This window comes from Carassius carassius, chromosome 6 (assembly GCF_963082965.1).
Source record: "Carassius carassius chromosome 6, fCarCar2.1, whole genome shotgun sequence".
In the NCBI taxonomy this organism is placed as follows: Eukaryota; Metazoa; Chordata; class Actinopteri; order Cypriniformes; family Cyprinidae; genus Carassius; species Carassius carassius.
Window position 1 is genome coordinate 31,535,471 of NC_081760.1, and position 16,643 is coordinate 31,552,113.

The window sequence follows — 16,643 nt, forward strand, 5'->3', positions numbered from 1 at the left end:
TACCTTAAAATCTCTATCACTCAGTGACTGTTTGAATGGGAAATTCCCAAAAAATTAAAATAAAATTCAAAACATTTAGATCAATTAATGACATTAACAAATTACATTTATAGAATCCAGATATTCTCCATTTCAATCAAAATATTTGAGAATGAAGTACATGTACGGACCAGTTTCAAGAGCCATTGATACTTCGGTAACACTTTAGAATAATGTCCATTAGATAATGTTAGTTAATTCATTAAGTAACATGAACAAACAATGAACAATACATTACTGCATTTATTAATCTTTGTTAATCTTAATGAAAATACAGTTATTCATTGGTAGTTCATGCTAATTCACAGTGCATTAACTAATGTTAACAAGCACAAATTTTGATTTGAACAATGCATTAGTAAATGTTGAAATTAACAAACTAAGATTAATAGAAGCTGTAGAAGGATAGTTCTTGCTTAGATCATGTTAACTAATGTAGTTGACTAACATTAACTATTGGACCATTATTCTCAAGTGTTACCGATACCGTCTTATTTCAATATTACTTATCTTTAACAAAAACTGGGCACAATTAAAACAACCACTGACAGCACACCCTTCCCTCATTCTCTGAAAATGGTTGAGTTACTGAGCACAAGCTTTTTTCCATTTTCTTAAGAACAGCACAGTCCTTGGCACCACCAAACTGGTGCAAATCTTTGCCAAAATACAGGTTTGTGTACATTTAATTTAATCTATAAAATCATTAGTCACTTTATTTTCAAACCAACATACATGGATGCAATGCCATTCTCCTAAACGAGCGCCTTGCATAAAATCATTTACTTTATTACTGAACAAATGGAATGTTATTACTTTGTATGTTAAAGGTATAGCCTGGAATTAAACTACTGTTTTCATCTGGCCAGAGACGAACTGGCCCCCCGACTAAGTAAAGTTTCTCCCAAGGTTTATTTTCCATTTCTGTCACCAATTAAGTTTTGGTTCCTTGCCACTGCCACCTTTGGCTTGGTTAGTTGGGGATGCTTGACTGATTGCACAGACACTATTGGAAGAGAGTTGAACTGGATGATGACATCACTGAATAATCAATGAACTGACTTTAGCTATATATATTTAAAAAAAAACTGTCTGTTTGTTATTTGTTGCAAATCTCATCATCTACAGCGCATAACATCATCAAAAGATTCAGAGAAACTGGAGAAATCTCTGTGCGTAAGGGACGAGGCCGGAGACCTTTATTGGATGCCCGTGGTCTTCGGGGTCTCAGACGACACTGCATCACTCATCGGCATGATTGTGTCAATGACATTACTAAATGGGCCCAGGAATACTTTCAGAAACCACTGTCGGTAAACACAATCCGCCGTGCCATCAGCAGATGCCAACTAAAGCTCTATCATTCAAAAAGGAAGCCATATGTGAATATGGTCCAGAAGCGCCGTCGTGTCCTGTGGGCCAAGGCTCATTTAAAATGGACTATTTCAAAGTGGAATAGTGTTTTATGGTCAGACGAGTCCAAATTTGACATTCTTGTTGGAAATCACGGACGCCGTGTCCTCTGGGCTAAAGAGGAGGGAGACCTTCCAGCATGTTATCAGCGTTCAGTTCAAAAGCCAGCATCTCTGATGGTATGGGGGTGCATAAGTGCATACGGTATGGGCAGTTGCATGTTTTGGAAGGCTCTGTGAATGCTGAAAGGTATATAAAGGTTTTAGAGCAACATATGCTTCCCTCCAAACAACGTCTATTTCAGGGAAGGCCTTGTTTATTTCAGCAGGACAATGCAAAACCACATACTGCAGCTATAACAACAGCATGGCTTCGTCGTAGAAGAGTCCGGGTGCTAACCTGGCCTGCCTGCAGTCCAGATCTTTCACCTATAGAGAACATTTGGCGCATCATTAAACGAAAAATGCGTCAAAGATGACCACGAACTCTTCAGCAGCTGGAAATCTATATAAGGCAAGAATGGGACCAAATTCCAACAGCAAAACTCCAGCAACTCATAGCCTCAATGCCCAGACGTCTTCAAACTGTTTTAAAAAAAAAAGAAAAGGAGATGCTACACCATGGTAAACATGCCCCGTCCCAACTATTTTGCGACCTGTAGCAGAAATCAAAATTGAAATGAGCTCATTTTGTGCATAAAATTGTAAACTTTCTCAGTTTAAACATTTGCTATGTTATCTATGTTCTATTGTGAATAAAATATTGGCTCATGTGATTTGAAAGTCTTTTAATTTTCATTTTATTAAAATTTTAAAAACGTCCCAACTTTTCCGGAATTCGGGTTGTATAAAAAAAAAGTTAAATGAAAATAATAATAATTATAATACAACCTGAGACACTGGCACCATCACATCTTGAATCTTTTTTCTAAACACTCCACCCTTTTTTGCAAACAGTTTTATCAGATCATCAGAGAACCTATCCAGTTTGGTCAGGAATTTTGGACTGTAAAGGAAGGGTTGCGATCCGATGAAATTCAGCATTTATCTGAAGACATAAGTTACAGAGGTCTTGTTTATGGGCAATTCAGCAAAGAAAAAAGTTTTAAATGCTACAAAGAAAAAAAAGGTATTTAGTGCAGGGTCAGGGTGCCAATTTATTTATGACAGAAATCATTACTGTCGATTATTCCTCTTGATATATTAATCGCAAGTAACAGAATAACATTAACTTACACATACAAGTGCTTGGAGAAATGTAACGATATTAGCTGCCTACACAGACATAATGTCGGTCCATGACCATAATCTAGCAAAAGAAATGCAAAAAACTCCACTTACAATTACTGAAGCAGCGAAATGTAGTACTTACGTCGCTAAAACACTATTTGTTGTTTAAGACGAGAGACTCCGTGAACGCGGTGAATTCGGTCACGAGCACGTGAAGTTAACAAGCGTGACAATCTAAAGCCTTGCATTGGCTGCTGTGCGCTTTGATTGGCATCTCAATCGTTTTAACAATGACGAGCGATAAATTAAATATAGATGAGGAAGACCTAACATCACCCTATAATTTAAAGTCCTAGGGGACAATTTGGCCATTTCTAATTATCGGGCGTGTCTTACGGCCCTGATTTTATACATTAATTCATGGTACTGAAGGGTTTTCTGTTCGCTCTGTTCCGCGATTCTTCATGCTTACGTTATTTGATACTTTTAGTAAAAAAAAAAAAAAAAAAAAAAGGTCTGCACCACGTGCTGAATCCAGAAACCTAAGTCGTACGAACGACACACTTAAGAGCAACAACAAGACTTTTTTCACTGGTGGAAGTGTTATGAATTTATATATATATATATATATATATATATATATATATATATATATATATATATATATATATATATATATAGTATAACATGCACAACTCTTATTTGATAAAATTGCAGGGAGTATTGAAAGAATGGTTTTTGTTGAGTGAAGTGAATCTCAACAGATTCCAGGGAGCAGAGATCACTTTAACAAAAGCAGGGCAGAATAGGCATTGGCGCCATCTAGTGATGAGCAATAAAGTCTTTGAAAGCTAGAAAATAGCAGTCCCCGTTAAATATTTTGTCATTATTATGTACATGGTTTTGCCATTTTTAAATACATCACTAATATTTTTCACAGTTAGATTGACTCATTTTTAGTGTAAGTATAGGACGTTTAAAGAAAAACTACACTTGCAGAATTGTTACAATTACAAATCTTTGTGTGAAACAAAAGCAAGCTTTAAAGTAGTTGACCAATAGAGTGCGCCAGACAACTGCTCTGCAACTGAATGTCTATAGTTTTGCAGATTTGTTATGAAGCGTTTATAAATGGTACACATAAAACCTTTGACGTTTTTAAATTTCGTTTGTAAAATCAATACCTGTAAATCTATGGATTATCTAAACTTTTAGGCAGGTTAGATTATATTGAATCTTTTTTTTAATCTTTTCATTAAAAATTGTGACCGATAGTTCACACAAAGGTAGCAATCTGTACAATAAACTGGAATAGAAGAAATCATTTTACCACTGAAAACTGACACCTCACCTTTAAATAACCTCAAAAATACTGCACAGATAACTTGTGTAGTATAAAATGTTTTTAATTCTCAAATCAACAAACATCCACAATTAACAGAAGTAAAAAAGGATTCCCCAACGATCCCCTGGAACAATAAAATAAAGTACACAAAAGGAGAAGAGAGTTTTTGGGCAGGATCATATGAAAATAAAAACTGGGCGGTTCTCTCTTCCCGCCGTCACAGAAACAACACTGAGACACAGACGGGGAGATCTGGATAACAGCCACCACAACTTCTTCACACATCTAGCTCATCTGGACTGCTCAACTAGAGAAAAAGAAAGAGAGAGAAACATTAGGAGGCAACTGCAATTACACATTAACAAACAAAATAAATAATAATAATTGAATAGCCAAACCTGAGACTTCCTACACTAGGGATGAGTTTCAGTTTCTTGTTTTTTGTTTTTTTTTACGCACTAAAGTTCAAGTCTCCTGAAGCACTTCAACAGCATTCAAGCAGCGTGTTAGATTTGTCTGGTTAAAACTCTCTGTCTCTCCAACATTTTTCAATGTTTCCATTACTATGCATAACTTGTATATAAAGTTCTGAGTTTTTTTTTTTTGTAAAAAAAAATACTGTATTTGAGGATGACTGGAATTCATTACTATTATTATTATTATTATTATTATATAGTACAATCTCGAATTTAAGATGGACACTGACAGTCCTGTGACAGCAGTTTGTAGTAAATTTTTTTTAATCAAGATTTTAACATGTAGCAGTTATGTCTATTCTCACATTGACTTTTACATTTGAGATTGTAATATTTGTAAAATATTTGTCTATTTTTTGTTTCCTTTTTATTTCTAATGAAGGTAAGTGAAGTTAATGAGGTATAAATCTAAACTGATCAAGAAAAAAAAAAAACCAGTACAGGATTGCCATCTGCATCAGCAGATACTTGCTTATCTTCATCTTAAAAGGATCAATACAGAATTTAAAATGCAGATTACTTTATTACAAATTTCTTACTGTAGGTGGAGATGTCGATTTCCTCGGGCAACTCAGCGACGTTGACTTCAAAACGGTCCTGCACATCGTTCAGGATCTTTGCATCGGTCTCATCTGATACAAAAGTGACGGCCAATCCTTTTGTGCCAAACCTACCAGCACGAGCCACCTGAAAGAAAGGAGGATAACAGAGTTTAACAATCTTAAATTGTGCATTTTTCTGACCCTAGCCCTAGTTTGAATCTTAGGGTTGGGTAATTACTATTACATCTCTCGGTTTGATAAATACCACAGCACATCATGCATAAATACCCTATGTAAGTATGTGTCTGAATCTTCAGGCATGTCATAATTGAAAACGATATTAACACGCTCGATATCCATCCCACGACCAAACAGATTAGTAGCCACCAGGATCCGCCGTTGAAAATCTTTAAACTGTTGGTACCGGGACAATCTGCGTGAAAGAGAAGGAGAAATGTCCTCAGCATTTGCATTTCTTACCAAACCATTCCAAGATCATTGGATCAACAAATGTCTCACCTTTCTTCCTGAGCCATTCCCCTGTGGATCGCAATGGCTGGGAAATTCTGTTCAACCAGCAGCTGAGAGAGAGCCACGCATCGCGGAACGGATTTGACAAATATCACCACCTATAAATCATTCACACAAACCACTGAGTTGACAAGTGGTCACATTTAAGGTCAATGTCTGTGAAAACGTGAAGACATGACAATTACCTGGTTGAACTCCAGAACGTCAAGAAGGTCAAACAGTTTGCGGTTCTTTTCGCTGTCCTTTAGTTTGACATAGTACTGCTGAAGTCCATGCAGGGTAAGCTTAGTCTCGTCATCGACAAACACCTCCATCGGCTGAGAGAAAAGAAGAGACTTTGCGATTCAGAACACCATTCACAGCTTTTGAGCGAAGCGGGTCATAAATAGACACAAAAAGAAAGACATTGACTCACATCTTGCATGAATTTGCGACAGACCGGTCTGATCTCTTTGCTTAACGTGGCGCTGAACATCATGCACTGCTTCTCATGAGGGGTCAGTCTGAAGATATCCTGGACATCCCGTCTCATATCTAGTATGCAATCACTCACAATTAGACCTCTGGGGAACGACAAAAAACATCCAGCTCCAAAGGCAGCCCATACATATCACAATGAAACTCACCCAGCTGCTCCAGCATCTTGTCACATTCATCCAACACAAAGTGTTTGACATTTTTGAGGTTCAAGGTCTTGTTGCGAATGAGGGCAAGGATCCTCCCTGGTGTTCCCACCACAATGTGAGGGCAGCTCTTCTTCAGCACTTCCTCATCCTTCTTTATGGACAAACCACCGAAGAAGACAGCACACTTAACGTTGGACATGTACTTGGAGAAGCGCTCATACTCTTTACTGATCTGGAAGGCCAGTTCACGTGTGTGGCACATAACCAGCACAGAAACCTGCAGAGAAGAAAATGTGTGTTGACTTAACATCCATAACTATAGCTAATTCTAGTCTCGATCTAAAGTAACAGTCTGCAACGGGATATGAAACCAATGTAATTTGGGCTTTACTGACGCTTCCGGCTTTGCTACCTTTCGGACGTTCTAGCTAACTGCTCTGTGCTTTGCTTCTTATTTCTGTACTTTTCTCTGATTTTTCTAAGATTTTTCTAAGATTTATACATCAGCAGATCAGCACAGTGCTCAAAAAACAGATTTTTTTGGCACAAACGCTAAAACTAAAAACTCTTTGGGACTGGAATAATACTACAAAAAGAAAACTTTGCCTCCCACTGCCAGCAGCTTACATTCCAGAGAGGGGAAAACAACTGCCTACATTCAAACAGAAGAGAGAAAAATCTACTTGTTGCATGAACTGCTGCAAACTTCTACAAAGGATTGTGATTCTTGAAACAAAGTTACTTGCTGGAATTCCAAAACAGACGGAACACTTAGCAGATCGTCGTCATGGACCTTCTCAGCATACAGCCGGTGAGTCCCCTGAATCTTTTGAATCTCAACAGTTTATACCAAGTGTAGAGGAACAAGCCGAAACTGATCGCCACACTAATCGATGGCACAAACAGGGAGCGAGACCCAAAGGAAAACGAAATATCAGATTGTCACGAGTTTCTCGTATTGCTGCCGTAGCTTCCTCTATCCCAGATTCGACTATGACAAGGCTTGTGAATACTGGCATTCAACCACCCCCTATACATCTTGAGAACAGATTTGAAGCATTAATGAATGTAGGTGAGGAATCCCAAAAATGTATTTAAAGATGGATCTGATCAGCCAGCAGCTAACATGGCTACTAACAGGCGCTCAAGGACGAGCAGACAGCAGCTTTCAGCTCAGAGTGCAGCCGAGCCAAGGACTCTGATAGTGGGTGACTCTGTTATCAGAAACATCCGTAGCAGGACTACAACAACATGCTGCCTTCCTCAAGCAACGGTCTCTGATGTGAACAAGGAACTTCAGAACATTCTGATGAAGCACAAGACGGCAAATCGAATCATCATCCATGTGGGGAAGAATGATATTCGGAAAGAGCAGTCAGAACTCCTTAAGAAGGACTTCAGTGAACTCTTTGAAACACTTCGAAGACTCAAAGTTCAGTCGTTCATCAGTGGACCACTCCCAGCAAGGGGAACAAATATGTTTTCACGGTTGCTTGGGCTGAACACATGGCTACAAAGATCTTGTAATATAAAAGGAGTGAATTTCATCGACAACTTCAATCTTTTCTGGGGCCATAGACAATTGTTTAAACCGGATGGCCTCCACCCAAACAAACTTGGTGCTAGAGAGTTTAATGACAATATCTACTTTTCCCTCCGTCATCCTTCAGCAGTGTGTGTCAATCCATTCAGCACACACACACCGGGTCCGAGTCATCATGTGGTTGACATATCCCACAAGGACACTGATAACACCACACAGCCAAAACAAGCACTGCTCATGGACACTATCCCGACTGAACCCTGCCCACAGACCTCCTCACAGACTGACTGTGATGTATCAAAACAGCTACAAGATTCAGCACCCAGGGATTACTTTCTGGAAAACAGCCAGGGAAGCCAGGACAACATATCACAGCCACCGGAAACACCAGAGACACAGCCCATCTCACCAGACACATTATCACTTTCTCCAGCATCTCCACTTCTGTGCTTCTCACAGAAAATGGAGGAATTGGGGTATGCTGGGACTAAACTCTCTCACTCATTTGCTGCAAGCCTGCAGATATCACAAAAAAACGGCAGGCCCCAAAACCACCGAAGCCTGTGGTCCCTGCTCCTGCGAGAGCTCTTCGACCACTGCCACAACGCCAGGGCCCAAACCCTCTATCTGCTGAAGGTGAACCAAAAACAACTGATAGCAGCTCTCAGTGATATGTGTTGGGTCCCCGCTATAATAACAGCAACATTCACAAATGCCTACTGAACAAGCGGGAACCCAGTGTGCCTGTAGCTTTCTCTATTTCAGTTTTATCACGTGATAGAAAGTCTAAGGCCATCTCAAGCCGAAGGGCAAACTCATCTAATCTGCGGCCTATTATGCATCAAACTAAAATTGATGTAAAGACACAAAGCACAGCCATCAAGTTAGCATCTTTAAACATTCGCTCACTAAAAAATAAATAATTTCTAATCAATGACTTTATAACCACAAACAATCTGGATTTTATGTTTCTAAACGAAACATGGCTTGAAGACAGCTGCAATGCAACAGTCCTTAATGAAGCAGCCCCTCCTAACTTCACTTACATGAGTGTCTGCAGGACTGTTAGGAGAGGTGGGGGTGTAGCTGCTATATTTAAAGATGTCTATCAATGCAAGCAAGTGTCATTTGGTCAGTACTTGTCTTTTGAATATCTAGGGATTGTGCTGAAAGGTGCTCCACGCATTGTGTTTATTATTATTTACAGGCCTCCAAAATACTCTCCAGCCTTTGTTGAAGAGGTCACAGAAATGTTATCAATGATTTCCTCAGAGTTTGACTGTTTTGCTATTGCAGGGGATTTTAATATTCACATAGATAATTCAGAAAACAAAACTACAAAAGAAATGTTAACGGTTCTAAACACTTTTGACTTGACTCAGCATGTGCATGGATCCACACACAAAGGTGGACACACTCTAGACTTAATCATCAGTAGGGGTCTAAACATTTCATCCATTGTTATTAAGGACATAGCACTATCTGATCATTTCTGTATTTTCTTTGAAATTTTGTTGTCTGCTACAACTGAATCTAGATCGGTCTCTGTCAGAAGGAGATGTATTAACGAGAACACAAGTGTACTATTTATGGAGGCTATATCTTTAACACCAAGCATTTCTGCAGACTCTGTTGATACTCTCCTTGATTCATTCAACTCAAAAGTTAAGAATGTTATTGATGATATTGCTCCAATAATAATCAGAAAGAAAACAAACAGACAGAAATCAGTTTGGAGAAGATCAACAGCAGTTCAGACTATGAAAAGACAATGCAGAAAAGCAGAGCGGATGTGGCGGAAGACAAAACTTGAAAATCACTATAGCATCTACAAAGACAGCCTTCATGCTTTTAATGTGAAACTAGCCACAGCTAGACAGAATTTCTTCTCAAACCTTATAAACAGTAACTTAAATAACACTCGTACTCTTTTTGCCACTGTTGAGAGACTGACAACCCCCCCCCCCCCCCCCCCCAACCCAAGTCAGATTCCCAGTGAAATGCTCAGACAGCAAATGCAATGAGTTTGCATCCTTCTTTTCTGAGAAGATCATCAATATCAGGAAGGCGATTAGCACATCCTCAAGTAATGCAGAGGTCAGACAGATTAGGCCACAATATAAAAAAGATACTATGTCGATTTTTGAAGCAATTGATAGCAAAATTCTGGAAGACATAGTGCAGCACCTAAAATCATCCACCTGCTATCTTGACACACTTCCCACATCTTTTTTCAAAAATGTGTTTAACTGCTTAGAAGCAGATCTTTTAGAAGTGGTGAACGCCTCACTTCTTTCTGGGACATTTCCAAACTCCTTAAAAAATGCAGTTGTTAAGCCCCTCCTGAAAAAGAGCAATCTTGATAACACCATTTTGAGCAATTTTAGACCAATCTAATCTTCCTTTTATAGGTAAAATTATAGAAAAGGTAGTTTTTAATCAGCTGAACAAATACTTAAACTCAAATGGATACCTGGACAATTTTCAATCTGGTTTTCGACCGCATCACAGCACAGAGACAGCACTCATTAAGATAATAAATGATATTCGCTTAAATTGTGACTCTGGCAAAATATCGGTGCTGGTATTGCTAGATCTCAGTGCTGCGTTTGACACTGTCGATCATAACATACTACTAGAGAGACTGGAAAACTGGGTCGGGCTTTCTGGGATGGTACTCAAATGGTTCAGGTCATACTTAGAAGGGAGAGGTTATTATGTGAGTATAGGAGAGCATAAGTCTAAGTGGACGTCCATGACATGCGGAGTCCCACAAGGGTCAATTCTTGCACCGCTCTTGTTTAGCCTGTATATGCTTCCACTAAGTCAAATAATGAGAAAGAACCAAATTGCCTATCACAGCTATGCTGATGATACCCAGATTTACCTAGCCTTATCTCCAAATGACTACAGCCCAATTGACTCCCTCTGCCAATGCATTGATGAAATTAATAGTTGGATGTGCCAGAACGTTCTTCAGTTAAACAAGGAAAAAACTGAAGTCATTGCATTTGGAAACAGATGAAGTGTTCAAGGTGAATGCATACCTTAACTCTAGGGGTCAAACAACTAAAAATCAAGTCAGGAATCTTGGTGTGATTCTGGAGACAGACCTTAGTTTCAATAGTCATGTCAAAGCAGTAACTAAATCAGCATACTATCATTTAAAAAACATTGCAAGAATTAGATCTTTTGTTTCCAGCCAAGACTTGGAGAAACTTGTTCATGCCTTCATCACCAGCAGGGTGGACTATTGTAATGGGCTCCTCACCGGCCTTCCCAAAAAGACCATTAGACAGCTGCAGCTCATCCAGAACGCTGCTGCCAGGATTCTGACTAGAACCAGAAAATCTGAGCATATCACACCAGTCCTCAGGTCCTTACACTGGCTTCCAGTTACATTTAGGATTGATTTTAAAGTACTTTTACTCGTATATAAGTCACTAAATGACCTAGGACCGAAATATATTGCAGATATGCTCACTGAATATAAACCTAACAGAGCACTCAGATCATTAGGATCGAGTCAGTTAGAAATACCAAGGGTTCACACAAAACAAGGGTAGTCCTCCTTAAGTTACTATGCCGCCCGCAGTTGGAATCAGCTTCCAGAAGAGATCAGATGTGCTAAAACACTGGTCACATTTAAATCTAGACTTAAAACTCATCTGTTTAGCTGTGCATTTATTGAATGAGCACTGTGCAATGTCCGAACTGATTGCTCTATTTTTTCACTGTTTTTTTTTTATTTAATTTTATGTAAAATCATTTTCTTACTGTTTTAAATTCATTTTAAATAAGTACAGTTTTAATAATTTTAAAAGTTTTAAAATTGCTTGTTTTATTCTTGTTATTATTTTTCTTCATTACTATTTTACTTTCTTTTATGTAAAGCACTTTGAATTACCATTGTGTACGAAATGTGCTACATAAAAAAACTTGCCTTGCCTTTATAGTCCATTGCTGGTTATTTAGGTTCCTGCAAGTGTGAAGATTTAATGCTGAACTTTTTCCATTTTCTGAGATCTATGTCAAGAAATGTTTGAAACATTAGAACAGCCTAAACAAAGAAGCCACTTTTCTCCAAAAAAACTATCAGGGACAGATTGATCTTCTGCAGAAAGTATAGTGAATGGACTGCTGAGGACTGGGGCAAAGTCATATTCTCCGATGAAGCCCCTTTCCGATTGTTTGGGGCATCTGGAAAAAGGCTTGTCTGGAGAAGAAAAGGGGAGCGCTACCATCAGTCCTGTGTCATGCCAACAGTAAAGCATCCTGACACCATTCATGTATGGGGTTGCTTCTCATCCAAGGGAGTGGGCTCACTCACAATTCTGCCCAAAAACACAGCCATGAATAAAGAATGGTACCAAAACACCCTCCAACAGCAACTTATTCCAACAATCCAACAACAGTTTGGTGAAGAACAATGCATTTTCCAGCACGATGGAGCACCGTGCCATAAGGCAAAAGTGATAACTAAGTGGCTCGGGGACCAGAATGTTGAAATTTTGGGTCCATGGCCTGGAAACTCCCCAGATCTTAATCCCATTGAGAACTTGTGGTCAATCCTCAAGAGGCGGGTGGACAAACAAAAACCCACTAATTCTGACAAACTCCAAGAATTGATTATGAAAGAATGGGTTGCTATCAGTCAGGATTTGGCCCAGAAGTTGATTGAGAGCATGCCCAGTCGAATTGCAGAGGTCCTGAAAAAGAAGGGCCAACACTGCAAATACTGACTCTTTGCATAAATGTCATGTAATTGTCGATAAAAGCCTTTGAAACGTATGAAGTGCTTGTAATTATATTTCAGTACATCACAGAAACAACTGAAACAAAGATCTAAAAGCAGTTTAGCAGCAAACTTTCTGAAAACTAATATTTATGTAATTCTCAAAACTTTTGGCCACGACTGTATATGTTGACTTATACAAATAGCAATGTAAACCGTACCGATTTTGAGTTTGCAAGATCTAGTTCAATGAATACACACCTGGCCGTCCACTGGCTCGATCTGTTGGAGTGTGGCGAGCACAAACACGGCGGTTTTTCCCATCCCAGACTTTGCCTGGCACAGGATGTCCATACCCAGGATGGCTTGTGGAATGCACTCATGCTGGACTGAGGAAAGATGAAAAAACTTAATACATTTAAATTCTGGACAATAAATTCGGAGTATGGGATACCATACAGTCGCATCTTGATAAATTGAAATGTTGAGGAAAAGTTCATTTCAGTAATTCAACTCAAATTGTGAAACTCTGTATTAAATTTATTCAATGCATACAGAATGAAGTAGTTCAAGTCGTTGCTTTTTTTAATATTGATGATTTACCTCACATTAAAAAAATAATAATAATATTAATAATAATTCTCTGCATCTGCATTTTTGGTCTCTTGTTTCTCCTTTTTCTCTTGACAATAGCCCATAGATTCTCTCTGGGGTTCAGGTCTGGTGAGTTTGCTGGCCAGTCAAGCACACCAACACCATGGTCATTTAACCAATTTTTGGTGCTTTTGGCTGTGTGGGCAGGTGAAAATGAAATCAGCATCTTCAAAAAGCAGGTCAGCAGAAGGAAGCATGAAGTGCTCTAAAGTTTCTTGGTAAACGGATGCTGTGACTTAGGTTTTCAAAAAACACAATGGACCAACACCAGCAGATGACATTGCACCCCAAATCATCACAGACTGTGGAAACTTAACACTGGAATTCAAGTAACTTGAGCTATGAGCTTCTCCACCCTTCATCCAAACTCTAGGACGTTGGTTTCCAAATAAAATACAAAACTTGCTCTCATCTGAAAAGAGGACTTTGGACTAATGGCAACAGTCCTTTTATTTCTTCTCCTTAGCCCTTAACAAGAGGAATACGACAACTGTAGCCAAATTCCTTGACACGTCTGTTTGTCTGTCTTGACCCCAGCCTCAGTCCATTCCTTGTTACATTCACTCAAATTCTTGAATCGAAGGCTGCAGTTCTCTCGGTTGGTTGTGCATCTTTTTCTTCCACACTCTTTCCTTCCACTCAACTTTCTATTAACATGCTTGGATACAGCACTCTGTGACCAGCCAGCTTCTTTGGCAATGAATGTTTGTGGCTCACCCTACTTGTGAAGGGTGTCAATGATTATCTTCTGGACAACTGTCAGATCAGCAGTCTTCCCCATGATTGTGTATCCTAGTGAACCAAACTGAGAGACGATTTTGAAGGCTCAGGAAACCTTTGCAGGTGTTTTGAGTAGATTAGCTGATCGGCATGTCACCATATTCTAATTTGTTGAGATAGAGTGTTCAGTCTGTGTGCACTGAATTTATTTAAAACACAAGTTTCACAATTTGAGTTGAATTACTGAAATAAATGAACTTTTCCACTACATTCTTATTTATTGAGATGCACCTGTACTTGGCAACACGTCACATAACGTTTTTGAATATGGTAGCTATTTATACTCACAAAGAGTGAGTGAGTATGAATACATACTCATATAATAGATGTACTAAAACTAGATTAAACTTTTTACACAGTCTAAAAAGCTTTAAAACATTTCACAGTAATCCTCACCCTCAGAAGGATGCTCAAAGCCACAGTCGACGATCGCGCGGAGCAGCTCTGGTTTCAAGAGGAAATCACGAAAGCCGGAGCTGTGAATGGAGACATAGGAGCCTTTCACCTCCTTCTTGCCGGCTGGGACTGCGCTGTCCGCAATGGTCTGGGGCTCCTCGTCTTCCTCGTAGTCCAACAGCTCATTATCAACATCGTTTTCAGCCATGGTAACTTTTGGTGACACATGGGAACATAAAGATGTAAATGACAGAGTTATGCCAAATCAATATATATACACGATCTGCTACAATATAAGGGAACAATAATAAATATAAATATAAATATAAATATATATATATATATATATATAGATAGATAGATAGATAGATAGATAGATAGATAGATAGATAGATAGATAGATAGATAGATAAAACAAAAGGTAAAAAATACTGCTCAGTGTTTTGCAACAGCCTGAACTAATGACTGGAAAGTATGCAGCAGTATCCAAACATCTCGAAATTATCCTTAATTCATCACTTATATTGCTCTCTTTAAAGTATTATTTGTTAGTAAATCGTACCCACATGGAGAAAATTGTTAAAGGGCAAAACCCTTAAACTCCATTATACAAGTTGCTATACATGTAAAACCAGCTTTAATTCAGTCAATTGACTTCCAGTCAGCGTGCAGACAATAGAGCCGCCATTCGATGTCCCATCTAAACCGATCTTCTGATCTAAAATAGCGGTCCAAAGCACACTTTAAAACTTACTGTGACTATGCACAGTTGGAACTCATGTGGTGCTTCACATAAGATCCTGTTTGGCCGCAAAACATGTTCGTTTTCGCATTTAGGCTTTGAGCATGCTGTACGTTAACGTTATGGCTAGAGAAACGCGGGGTGTCTAACGTTACAGCTGTCCGTTTTAAATACTTAGATTTGTTATTAAAATTGCCTCTAAAATAAAGTTTAATCCGAAATTGAGTACAATTAACGACCCCTGCATGAAACAAATTACAATTATTAAAGGTGTAAACAAAACAAATTACCTTTCGATGTTGGTAACTGAACGTCGGTACTGGCGAATCGTGTGGTTAGGCCTTAAGTTTACAGCTCTCCCAAGGAATAAAAATCGAGCTATCCTATTGGTTGTATTCAACGTCAATAATGGGTGAGAAGCAGCGCATGCTTGCGATTGGGTAACATAAAATCGCGTCGAAGTTGTGGGCGGGTTCAAACGGCAGTGTCAAGCCTAGTACTTTAAAAACTGTCCACACGATGTCAGAATATAATAATAATAACAATTCCTTACATTTCATATAGCGCTTTTTCCAAGTACTCAAAGCGCTTTACATTGTCAGGGGGTATGTCCTGATCCACCACCAGTGTGCAGTATTTTAGGCTTACAATGAAAATGCATTTTTTGTTTGTTTCCTTAGCTATATTCTTCCTCAACACAAAATGCATTAACAATTGAAAAGTAAATTATTAGTAAAACTAATAATAATAAAACTTAGTATTAGAATTAGTGAATCACAGTATGAACACACAATACAGAGAAAACAAACGTAATAGAATATATATGTATTTATATAATTTTATATAGAAAATATGCTTTTTACAAAGTAATAATAAATTACCAAAATTAATTATCTGCTGGTGCCTCATCTACATTGTACAAATTAATTTACAGTTTTCTTTCTTTCTTTCTTTTTCAAATCTGTGAAGCTGATAATATAATTTTAATGATGAATGCAAAATGCTGATTTCAGACCATTATACACCATTATAGGTAGAATATAACTTTGTAAACTAGATCCATTCACTTACCAAGCAAAGAGAAGGTCATTAATTAATAATCTTAAAATATAAAATGCACGAATTCAACTGTCATGAAGCAAAAAAAAAGGCTTGTAGATTGTTGTTTTTGGCCGCTCTGTATATTATTTATAATACATTATAGTTGTTATCATGAAGTAAATAATAACGTCAGAGGATAAACAAGTTAAAATATTCTTAACACCGCAAAATCACCTGCCCGTTGCCCACTGTGGCTGAGGTTATCAAAAAATAACGTATTGGTAGAACGAGCTGTCAATCGTGGCTAGTTCTCAAGTTGATTGGTTTGACTTTTGTCAATCACGAGATCCGCTGACGTAAGACCATTGCACTATTGTTTATTCTGAACGATTTCGTCAAACTACTGGAAAATAGATGCCAACTACTCAGTGATTTTCATCGTGTATTTATCGTGATATCATGATTTACTATTATTTATATCAGCATTTTTTATAAATCACGGTCAAGATAGTAGGCGGGACTTGGGCGAGGTTTTGTCTTGTTCTGTTCTC

General features: G+C 38.3%; 1 protein-coding gene across 2 annotated transcripts; it reads right to left on the minus strand.

Moving 5' to 3' along the window:
* Window positions 1-4,066: 4,066 nt before the first annotated feature.
* ddx39aa (DEAD (Asp-Glu-Ala-Asp) box polypeptide 39Aa) lies at window positions 4,067-15,497 on the minus strand. 2 transcript variants are annotated; one of them, XM_059552637.1, is made up of 10 exons: window positions 15,342-15,497; window positions 14,310-14,522; window positions 12,741-12,868; window positions 6,202-6,478; window positions 5,991-6,109; window positions 5,761-5,892; window positions 5,564-5,673; window positions 5,333-5,477; window positions 5,042-5,189; window positions 4,067-4,333 (listed from the first exon to the last, which is right to left on the minus strand). In XM_059552637.1, exons 2-10 carry the CDS (start codon window positions 14,515-14,517, stop codon window positions 4,317-4,319), a joined length of 1,284 nt encoding a protein of 427 aa, XP_059408620.1. In that variant the 5' UTR covers window positions 14,518-14,522; window positions 15,342-15,497; the 3' UTR covers window positions 4,067-4,316. The 2 variants fall into 2 exon arrangements, with proteins under 2 accessions (XP_059408620.1, XP_059408621.1); XM_059552638.1 differs by lacking the exon at window positions 15,342-15,497 and adding an exon at window positions 14,876-15,008.
* Between the last annotated feature and the right edge of the window lie 1,146 nt (window positions 15,498-16,643).